The 12,120-nt window shown below is 46.3% G+C and overlaps 1 protein-coding gene across 1 annotated transcript in view; it reads right to left on the bottom strand.

Moving 5' to 3' along the window:
- Positions 1 to 360: 360 nt before the first annotated feature.
- LOC126355347 (homeobox protein MSX-1-like) overlaps positions 361 to 12,120 on the bottom strand; it is a 62,803-nt gene continuing 51,043 nt past the window's right edge. The window contains exons 3-4 of the mRNA XM_050005641.1: positions 8,785 to 9,171; positions 361 to 657 (exon numbers count right to left, since the gene is read on the bottom strand). Coding sequence (XP_049861598.1) covers positions 361 to 657; positions 8,785 to 9,171 — 684 coding nt within the window. The remainder of the gene's footprint in view (positions 658 to 8,784; positions 9,172 to 12,120) is intronic.

Below are 12,120 nucleotides of genomic sequence, written 5' to 3'. Positions count from 1 at the left end.
TCGCAGTCGGATCTTCTACAGATTTGGACATCTACGAAGAGCACCATTGAAGGTCCGTTATTCCAGACAGTTTCACAGCGTTTTCGGTAACTTCTTTAACGACACATGTACAGCTGGACAGCTCCCGTCTGCACTGGTCTGCTACTGACGTTACACCGTCCGGGCAGGCTCAAGCCGTGTCGATTCGTTGTGCTGTCTGCCGACGTCACAGGGGCAGCAATTCGAGCGCAGGGTGTCTCGAGAAGCGAGTCACTCTGGCGGGGAGCCGCAGCTGCGACCGCCGCCATCCTCCGTCTCGCCGTCGATGCTGTCGTCGTCGTCGACCAGGAACGGGCCGCCACCCGCGCCGTCCGCCAGGTGTCAGTGCGGCTGCGTGCCGAAGATGCCGCCCCCGAGTCCGGGCGCGTGCGGCGGCCGCAGCATCGCGCCGCCCCCAGCGACGCCCCCGCCGGCGCCGCCTCCGGCCCCGGCCGCCGCCGCCGCAGCCGCCATCGCGGCCGCAGCGAAGAACGGGGCGTGTGGCGCGTGCGGGGGCGGAGGGCCGAAGAGCGCGAACGACGGAGGCAGCAGCGGCCGCGCCGACAGCCGCAGCTTCTCGATCTCCGCCTCCTGCAGTCGCTTCGCCTTCGCCCTGCGGTTCTGGAACCAGATCTTCACCTGCCGGCAGACAAACACACAATTTCCATCAGCTACAGTCGATGGCCTTTGCTTTACAAAAACAGATCACTCAATTACTGTATCCTGCTGCCAACAATCTCACGTTAGAAAAAATTATGCAATCCTTTAAAAGATTGTGATTTTGGACCTTCTTAATTGGCTTACAACTGCTACCAAGTGGCCATGTGCTACTCCACCGCTAACGTTGTTTCAAAGTTACATTAACATTTAAAAATCACAGCATATTTATTATTATTTCAGGGATAAGGAGGGTTCTTTACTTGACAGCCGGCTGGAGTTGCCGAGCGGTTCTAGGCGTTTCAGTCTGTAACCGCGCGCCTACTACGGTCGCAGGTTCGAATCCTGCCTCGAGCATGGATGTCTGTGATGTTCCTAGGTTAGTTAGGTTTAAGTAGTTCTAAGTTTAGTGGACTGATGACCTTAGATGTTAAGTTCCATAGTGCTTAGAGCCATTTGAACCTTTTTTTTACCATGATGCACAATTAACGGAAATAAGCAGTACGGCACCTTGCAGCGCGGCGACAGGTTCATACGAAGCAGTGAGGCTTATCAACCCAATGTCTTATACAGCCTTCTCACAACCTGCCTTAGTTTACAAGTCCTGCATTACATAGGCGGTTCTGTGAGCGGCCGAGTAATTGTAGCTTCTTCTTAGTGGTTCTTCTTCTCCGTTAATAAATGGCCTGACATGTTATATACCAATGGGAAGCTGAGAAACTGACGTGTATAACACACTCGATTTCTTTGGATATTTTGCGAGTCATAAGCAAACGTTTTCACGTATTGTTACGGTATACCCCAACTCCCACCAAGAATACACCCTCCAGAAACTGTGTGGTGTGCAAAGCAAGGGAGAAGGAAAGTGATACACGGCATGAGTGTGAGAAATCTCTAGTAATACATCACGCCAACAAAGACTTCTAAAATAGTATTAACTTCACTCATCATCACTTCAGTAAACGGTAACGAAAGATTTATAAAGAATTTGCATTAAAGAAATTATATAATTTTGAAAAAAGTGTGTAAGATAATTAATTTTGATACATGTAAGCATTGGGGGGGGGGGGGGGTAAATGGGGAGAAGTATTAGTAAGTCAGTGGGCTAGTGAGGAAAGGACACAGCGTTTTGTGAGTAAGCTTAAAAGGGTGGAATAAGATCAGGGATATGAAGAAACAGGTGCTAATGCCAGATTCAGTTTATTCCATAGCAAAAATTTGTGTCAATATTTTAATGTCGCTTTCCTAAAAGAATATCCAGAGGATCCATTAAAGAAAAGTAATCCGTGGGTAACCAAGGGATTTAAAATCTCATATTAGAGGAAGAGGGGAATTTATGGAAAGCCTAGAGTAAGTGAAGAACTGACATTACTTGCATACTACAAAAAATGCTGTAGTACTTGAAGGAAACTCTTTAAAGTGTCCTGAAGTATGCACAGAAATAAATAATGCAGTTAATTATATGAAACCTATATGGGAGATCGTGAAACGGGAGACAGGGCAGCCAGTCAGTGTACAAGATCCCGTAACAATTGAACTAAGTGACAATGTTGTAACCTATAGTTCATAAGTTACAAGTACTTATAAGAATCACTTTCTACAAGTAGCAGCAAATATGGGTTTAACTGAAGAAGCAAGAGAATTATCATCCAGTCTCCTCACTGACATCTTTTTCCAAAATATTTGAAAAAGTAATGTACGCTTAAATGGAAATAATTTACTTAGCGTATGAAAGTTTGGATTCTAGCAGGGCTACTCAACCGAGAGCGCTATTTATACACTCACTCTGCAAATAGTACAAGAGTTAAACGATAACATATCGACAGTTGGTATATTCTGTGACTTTTCCGAGGTGTTTGATAGCGTAGATCATGCTACTCTCTTAGAAAAACTCAAGTTTTATTGAATTGATGGCTTTATGCACGGCTGCTTAGAATCACACTTGATGAACAGAATGCAAAAGCTTGTGCTGAATAATTCTGACAATGGTCGAATGAAACAAAATATTAGTCATTGGAGAAGAAATTTCATAAAGGGAGTCCCAAGGGTTCAACCTTGGGTCTATTCCTATTCCTTGTATGTGTGAATGACCTTCCACTTAGCATTCAACTAGCAAAATTTGTACCTTTTGCAGACGCACTACATTCATTTCTGTGTAACAACTTGAGTTATATCAACAACTGAAGCAGAACATGAGCATGGGTAAATAAGGCAGAATGATCCAAATGTTTTGGTGTACATTTTCATGAAATTTGACCTGGAAGAAGCATATTAATAAGTTTGTCAAAGAGCTGAGTTCAAGCACGTTTGTTCCATTGCTAATCTTGGAAAGAAAAGTATCATTCTCCTGATATACTTTGCAAATTTCCATTCAGTAATGTCTTACACAATAAGTTTTGCGGTAACTCATCACTTAGAAAGAAAATATTGATTACACAAAAGCAAGCAAGAAGAATGATATGCGGTGTTGACCCAAGGACATCAAGTAGGTACCTCTTCAAGGTACTAGGCATTTTAACTGCGCTGTCACAATACAACCTAATGAAAAATGACCTTTATTACCCACTGTTAAAGCGGTCTGAGGCTCAGAAAGGAGTTCAATACTCAGCAACAAAAATCTTTCATCGTTTGCCCAATAACATAAAATGTCTGACAAGTCGCGAAGTAAGTTTTAAATTTAATTTAAAATCATTCCCCATTGACGAAGTTTTACTTAAAAACTGGTAGCCAGTAAAAATAAAGAAAGAGTAGCTGCGTGAGTGCGACTAAAAATAATGTGTTCGTTAATGTTAACACCAACCGTGCATACATATCATGTAAAGTGACTCGTTCCACATAATTTCGATAAAAGAATCGTTCAAATGATCTAAGGAACATTTAACTTACTAACTAACTACCTAATGCTTGTACGTAATTAGTACCGTAAGGTGGTTCTAATGACTCTAAGCACCATGGGACGTAACATCTGAGGTCATCAGTCCCCTAGGTTTAGAACTACTGAAACCTAACTAACCTAAGGACATCACACACATCCATGCCAGAGGCAGAATTCGAACCTGCGACCGTAGCAGTCGCGTGGTTCCCGACTGAAGTGCCTAGAACCGCTCGGTCACTGCGGCCGGCAATACAGTAAGACCTTTCGCCGTGGGGGCATGGTCGTATGGCAAAAAGGAGCTCTTGTGTTTGGATGTGCTCATGACCACACCGTGAATGAAGTTGTTCAATATATCTGTGCCCAGCATGTCTGCAAGGAATGATGTACTACTCGATGCCGTCTAACAATGGGTAAGAACAGTGGTCGTAAGATGATCCTAACCGAAAGGACCCTGAGACGAGTGTGCCAATAACAAGAAACATTTTCAAACCCTGTAGGAATGGCTACTGTTGGCGAGTGCAGGTCAATCTCACCAGTTTCCGAGCGAACATTTCCGAAGGGAACTGAATGGAGTGGGCGGTGCGTTTAGGCTACCTTGCTCAAGGCCATTGCTCACGGCGTTAAATAAAGCTGCACGTCTTCAATGGGCCAAAAAAGTACCTGGCAGGAAGTGTGCATGTACTGTGATCCGACGAACCGCGACTTTTCCACTTATCAAGTGATGCGAGAAGTGAAGTATGCCGACGGCCCAAGAAGGCCTTTAAGCGCAATGTGTGGAAAGAAGGCTCAGGCTGCAGATGATTCTGCGATGTTTCGGGGTTGTTTTGTATCATGACTTGTGCCCACTTACTGAGGTTTCCTTGCACATTAATCAGGATCTGTAATAATGATGTAGGCTGAAGCAATGAGTTAAAATTTATACCAGGTCCAGAATTAGCACACAGGTCTCCTGATTGCTGGGAAATACACTAACCGCTGCGCTGCACTGGCTCTGCAGCTACCATACTGACCCTAGTAAGACTCCCTCCTCAATACAAATTCCAACTCACGCCTCAGCCCATTACTTTTCCCCTAATTGTGGAATAGCACCTTAGCGAAATATGGTTAATCATTCCTGTGATATATTAAGTATAGCCATACTTGAGGTACAGGCAGAATTATCCCCGCTTCGATGACTGTTAAGGTGCTATTCCAATATTGGAGAGCTTCAGCAGTGCTGATCCGAATTTAAAAGGGGAACAGCGGCGTGAATTGAAATTTGTATCGGGAAGGGAAATATACTAGGATCATATGTGCAGCAGTGGTAGGCACATAGCCAGTGCGGCACAGCAGGCTTGGGTTCGAATCCCTGTGCTTCTACAAATTTTAATTGATTGCTTCAGCCTGCATCATTATCGCAGACAAAGGTGATACTCAATATGTCTCAGGAACATCAGCTGTATTTGATTAATGAACCAGGGTGATTATTTCAACATTCTCTGTGTTGAAGCATTGCCCTTGCTTTTCGTCTTCATGATGGGCTCTCATCCGAGACGACAACAGGTGTGTTCACAGGGCAGTATACATCTGTTCTGGGTTTGACGAATACTCGCACATCCTATAGCTGCTGGAATGTAATTGTAAATCATTCGATCTTGATCCCATAGAAAACATCGGCAGCTATTTGGAACATTTACTGAAGTACAGAACATTCTCCAGTTTAGTGCGGATGGGATGCGTACCTGGAATCTATTATCAGCAATAATGAGACATTATTGTCCTGAATGAAGCCAGCGTAGTGTGAAAATCGCCAGGTTCTCCAACAGTAGAAAAAGCGAAATTTTTTCCATCTGCACAGACAGTGATCGTGATCATATTTTTTGCCTATCGTGGAATGACTGAAGCGCCTAGAACCGCTAGGGCACTGCGGCCTGCAGTTTCAACTCACACCACTATTACAGCAACATACTACACGTCAGTTTTGGCTGAAATGAGGAAGCTCATAGCAAGGATACGAAAATAACTTTCTCGAACAGTTCGCGGTCCAAAATTACCTCTGTACCACATCCGCCTCACAACCCCAGTCTTCTCATCACTAAGAGCAAAAGTTCGCGGTATTCAATTTAAGAACTCTGAGGAGGAGGAGATTAGTGTTTAACGCCCCCTGGACAACAAGGTCATTAGAAACAGAGCGTAAGCTCGGGTTAGGGAAGGGTGGGGAACGAATCGGACGTGCCCTTTTAGAGGAACCACCCGGCAACTGCCTGAAGCGATTTAGAGAAATCACGGAATACCTAAATCTGGATGGCGGGACGTGGGTTTGAACCGTTGTCCTCCCGAACAGGAGCCTTGTGTTAACCACTGCGCCACTTCGCTCGGTGAGATTGAGCAATATTCAAGAAAAGTAGGGTGATTCTCAAGTACCTGACAAAGAATGGCCTTTACCGTGTGTTGTAGAACTGGCAGAGATGTTATAACATGTGCATTCAATTAGGTGAAGAGTACTCAGGAAAAGATCTTGTAGCGTAAACATTACACTGAGATGACAAAAAACGTGGGATATGTCGTAATATTGTGTCGCACCTCCTTTTTGCCTGGCGTAGAGCACCACCTCGACGTGGAATGGACTCAACAAGTCCTTGAAAATCCACTGCGGAAATACGGAGACATATTGTCTCTACTGCCGTCCATAATTGCATGGTGTTCCCGGTCAGGATTTTTTGCACTACCTGACTTCTCGATTATGTCCCACAACTGTTCGTTGGCATCATGTCGTGCGACCTGGGTGGCCATTCGTTCGCTCGAACTGTCCATAATGTTCTTTAAACCAATCGCGAACAATTTTGGCCCAGTGACATGGTCCTCCACGAAAATTCCGTCGTTGGTCGGAGACATGCAATCCATGAATGGCTGTAAATGGGCTCCAAGTAGTCGAACATTTGCAGCCTACGATAGGTACAGTTGAACCAGAGGATCCAGTTCATTCCACGTAAACGCTGAAAACATCATTATATAGCTACAACCAGCTTGCACAGGGCCTTGTCGACAGGCTGGGTCCATGGCTTTGTGGAGGTCTGTGCCACAATTGCACCCTACCATCAGCTGTTACCAACTGAAAGTGGGACTCATATGACCAGGCCACCGTTCTCCATTCGGCTAGGGTTTAACCGATATGGTCACGAGTCCCATACAGGCGCAGTTGGGGATGTCGCGCTGTTAGCAAAGGCACTGACGTCGGTCGTCTGCTGCCATGGCCCATTAAAGCCTAATTTCGCCACACTGCCCTAATTGATTCGTTCATCGTACGTCCCACATTGATTTCTGAGGTTATTTCAACCAGTGTTGCTTGTCTGTTAGCACTGCCAACTCATACGCAAACACCGCTGCTCTCGGTCGTTAAGTGAAGGCCGTCGGTCAGTTGTACTTGGTGAGAGGTAATGCCTGAAACCCGGTATGCTCGTCAGACTCTTGACACTGTGGCTCTCAGAATAGTGAACTTCTAGTGATTTCCGAAATGAAATGTCGTATGCGTCTACTTCCAAGTACTATGCCCAGTTCAAATTTTTTAAATTCCCGTCGCAGGGGTATAATCAATTCGGAAACCTTTCCACATGAATCACCTGTGTAGAAATGACAGCTCCGTCAATGCACGGCCTGTTTATACACTTCTGGCCATTAAAATTGCTACACCACGAAGATGACATACTACAGACGCGAAATTTAACCGACAGGAAGAAGATGCTGTGATATGCAAATGACTAGCTTTTCAGAGCATTCACACAAGGTTGGTGCCAGTGGCGACACCTACAAGGTGCTGACACGAGGAAAGTTTCCAACAGATTTCTCTTACACAAACAGCAGTTGACCGGCGTTGCCTGGTGAAACGTCGTTGTGATGCATCGTGTAAGGAGGAGAAATGCGCACCATCACGTGTCCGACTTTGATAAAGGTCGGATTGTAGCCTATCGCGATTGCGGTTTATCGTATAGCGACATTGCTGCTCGCGTTGGTCGAGATCCAATGACTGTTAGCAGAATATGGAATTGGTGGGTTCACGAGGGTAATACGGAACGCAGTACTGGATCCCAACGGCCTCGTATCACTAGCAGTCGAGATGACAGGCATCTCATCCTCATGGCTGTAACGGATTGTGCATCCACGTCTCGATCCCTGAGTCAGCAGATGCGGACGTTTGCAAGACAGCAACCATCTGCAGGAACAGTTCGACGACGTTTGCAGCAGCATGGATTATCAGCTCGGTGACCATGGCTGCGGTTACCCTTGACGCCGCATCACACACAGGAGCGCCTGTGATGGTGTCCTCAAGACGAACCTGGGCGCACGAATGGCAAACCGTCATTTTTTCGGATGAATCCAGGTTCTGTTTACAGCATCACGATGGTCACATCCGTGTTTGGCGACATCGCGGTGAACGCATATTGGAAGTGTGCATTCGTCATCGCCATACTGGCGTATCACCCGGCGTGATGGTATGGGGTGCGATTGGTTACACGTCTCGATCACCTCTTTTTCGCATTGACGGCACTTTGATCAGTGGACGTTACATTTCAGATGTGTTAAGACCCGTGGCCGTACCCTTCTTTCGATCCCTGCGAAACACTACATTTCAGCCGGATAATGCACGACCGCATGTTGCAGGTCCTGTACGGGCATTTGTGGATACAGAAAATGTTCGACTGCTGTCCTGGCCAGCACATTCTCCAGATCTCTCACCAATTGAAAACGTCTGGTCAATGGTGACCGAGCAACTGGCTCGTCACAATACGCCAGTCACTACTCTTGATGAACTATGGTATCGTGTTGAAGCTGCATGGGCAGCTGTACCTGTACACGCCATCCAAGCTCTGACTCAATGCCCAGGCGTATCAAGGCCGCTATTACGGCCAGAGATGGTTGTTCTGGGTACTGATTTCTCAGGATGTATGCACCCAAATTGCGTGAAAATGTAATCACATGTCAGTTCTAGTACAATTTATTTGTCCAATGAATACCCGTTTATCATCTGCATTTCTTCTTGGTGTAGCAATTTTAATGGCCAGTAGTGTATCTTGTGTACGCGGTACTACCTCCATCTGTATGTGTGCATGTCGCTATCCCATGTCATCTATCATCTAATTGTAACCTGGAGTAACAAACATCGCTGAAAAACAGTCTCAGTCTTTGTAAATCAGCCTTCGTAATTAATGGTTAACTTAGACGTGCCGTGGACTTGCCTTTGTATCTGCGTCGCTCACCTGCGTCTCGGTGAGGTGCAGCGAGGAGGAGAACTCTGCGCGCTCGGCGATGGACAGGTACTGCTTCTCGCGGAACTTCTTCTCGAGCGACAGCAGCTGCTGCGTCGTGAAGGGCGTGCGCGGCTTGCGGTTGGGCTTGTGCTTCCGCAGCGTGCAGCGCACGGGCGGCGGGGGCGGGTGGGGGTGGTGGTGCGCCAGCGCGCCGCCCCCCGGCAGCCGCGGCACCTCGCCGCCCCCGAGCAGCACCTCTGCAACACAGCGGGGGCCGGCGGTCAGTCGCTGCCAACCGCGCCAGTCTGCAACTGTGCGCCCCACTAGAAGAACGAGTTCACGACGGCTACTGGCAGAGTCGATTTCAGAACCGAGCGCAATTGACTCAGGTGATACCTGGGATATAATAAAATTACATAATTATTATTTCTATTTTTGCAGATACGTACTGTTGTGTACATAGTTCCGCGTAGTCAGCGCGTACACAACTTCCCCACTAGAGCGCACCCCGCTAAGCACAACAGCGCAGGCTCAGCGCTCGTTCGTCTCCGCACTACGAGATGGTGCTGCCTTAGAGACGGACCAAATTCTGCTTCCGCCGATCCGCGTATTAGTATGTAACGCAGCCAATGAGATTGCTGCTAACGTAGAACCTTTTCTCCTCGCGGATCATAGTCGCGGAGTGATACATGAACGCGCGAGGTATTTTGTACCAGTCTGCATTAGTGTGTACCAGTCTATAGTCATGTTTCAGTCTGCACCTAATAAGATTACCATATTCCTGTACATAGCCATGAAGATAAATGTATAGACACTTTGTCAAGTATCAGAGATATGTGAGAATAAGATTAACGTACCAAGACCAAAGGAACTTCATATTGTCAATTGTAAACAGCATCCAGAATCAAGTTTCGTAATGTCTTAATTTTTATGATTTTAATAAATGTGTGTGAAAATTAATTAAGTTCTGTTTAAAGTTGGTCACCGTCAATGTGCTACTCTAAGCGTGTAAGTGGCATTTCTATCGTCTGACCTAACGGCAGAAGATAAACGCGCCACGATAAGACCATGAGACATATTGCTGACAGTCGCCTACTTCGTTAGAGCGACGAGTCAAATAATGTGATGGTGTGTGTACCGAAGGTGTTACAGTATGCACACCACACATACGAGGGGCGTTGAATACGCAATGTGACATTTTTATTTCCTCAGCCAGTATCGGTTGAGACAATGTGGAACATTCTCACTTCACTCCCTATAGTTTCACGTAGTTCCGAGAGGTACCGGTGCTATACGTTGCCTTCAAAATGGCATTTGGAACGGAGGTGCGTCCAAGTAGACAGCTGTCATTGAGTTTCTTTTGTCAGGAAACCAGAGCATTGCAGATACCGATAGGCGCTTGCGGAATGTCTACGGAGATCTGGCAGTGAACAAAAGTACGATGAGTCGTTGGGCGAGGTGTGTCATCGTCGCTACAAGGTGGCTCACACCTGTCGGGTACCGGCCGACCGCATGCAGCTGTGACTCCTGCAGTGTTGAAACGTGCGGGCACTCTCATTCGACAGATCACAGTCAAAAACCTCACTGCACAAATGGAAGTCCACCAGTTGGCTTACCCAAAGGTGTGTGCCCGCTGAGCGCCTCCCTGCCTAACAGAAGACCATAACGGGCATCGAAGGACCATCTGTTCGGAACTGCTTGTTCGTTTGATCGTGTTTTGTCGGAGATCATCATAGGCGATGAAACATACGTTCAATACTTCCAACCAGAAACAAAACGGCAACCCATGGAGTGGCACCACGCCACCTCTTGTCAGAAGAGAAAGTGCAAAGCTCCACCCACAGCCAGTGAACTCATGACAACTGTCTTCTGTTTGATGTCCTCCCTCATGTGTACTGTGCTGTTCCACAGGAAACTGAAGAACCGATTTCAGCGTGTCCGTCGCCACAGAAATGCAAACGAACTTCTCCTTCTCCTTCACAACTCAGGGCCTCACACAAGACTGCGCATCCGCAGTGAGCTCAAAAAATGTTATTGGATTGTTCTTCCTTATCCACACTACAGTCCAGATCTCGAAACTTCTGCTCTATGTGTCAGAACGCAATCCTCGTGAAGCAGCATGTGGGTGACGGGGAGGTTATCGATTAAGGACGTCACTGGCTACGATTTCGACCAGTAGAACGGTACCATGCCTGGCATACAGACCCTCACAGGTAAGATGGTGTAAGGGCGTTGCCTTGATTGGAGATTATATACAAAAATAGGGTTTTGTAGCCAAAAGAGTCGGGAATAATATGGTATAGGGCGATCTTGAAAAAAGCCGACCTGCTTTCAGAAGAAAGATGTTGTGTTATTTATTGAATGCCCTTCATATATACAGTCGCGGTAGACATTTAAAGCCCCACGTCAAAGTATCGTGGCACGCCACTAGAGGTGTCAAAAGAAAAAGACGCAGCCCGTTGATAAAACGCAGTATGTAAAAAGAGCCAAGTTTTAATTATTGGCAGTCACAGAGGTTGCACAAAGTGTGGAAACACCTCCAGAAATTCGTGTTAACATATAACACGTCGGTCTCAGTTGCAAATAGAAACCAATCTCTACATACAGGGTGTTTCAAAAATGACCGGTTTATTTGAAACGGCAATAAAAACTAAACGAGCAGCGATAGAAATACACCGTTTGTTGCAATATGCTTGGGACAACAGTACATTTTCAGGCAGACAAACTTTCGAAATTACAGTAGTTACAATTGTCAACAACAGATGCCGCTGCGGTCTAGGAAACTCTATAATACGATATTTTCCACGTATCCACAATGCGTAGCAATAATATGGCGTAGTCTCTGAATGAAATTACCCGAAACCTTTGACAACGTGTCTGGCGGAATGGCTTCACATGCAGATGAGATGTACTGCTACAGCTGTTCATTTGTTTCTGGATTCTGGCGGTACACTTGGTCTTTCAAGTGTCCCCACAGAAAGAAGTCACAGGGGTTCATGTCTGGCGAATAGGGAGGCCAATCCACGCCGCCTCCTGTATGTTTCGGATAGCCCAAAGCAATCACACGATCATCGAAATATTCATTCAGAAAATTAAAGACGTGGCGATGTGGCCGGGCACCATCTTGCATAAACCACGAGGTGTTTGCTGTGTCGTCTACCACCACGAATTCACGAAGAATGTCCAGATAGCGTGATGCAGTAATCGTTTCGGATCTGAAAAATGGGCCAATGATTCCTTTGGAAGAAATGGCGGCCCAGACCAGTACTTTTTGAGGAAGCAGGGACGATTGGACTGCAACATGGGGCTTTTCGGTTCCCCATATGTGACAGTTCTGTTTATTGA

This window comes from Schistocerca gregaria, chromosome 3 (genome assembly GCF_023897955.1).
Source record: "Schistocerca gregaria isolate iqSchGreg1 chromosome 3, iqSchGreg1.2, whole genome shotgun sequence".
NCBI classification, from domain to species: domain Eukaryota; kingdom Metazoa; phylum Arthropoda; class Insecta; order Orthoptera; family Acrididae; genus Schistocerca; species Schistocerca gregaria.
This window is presented reverse-complemented; position numbering and strand designations above follow the sequence as displayed.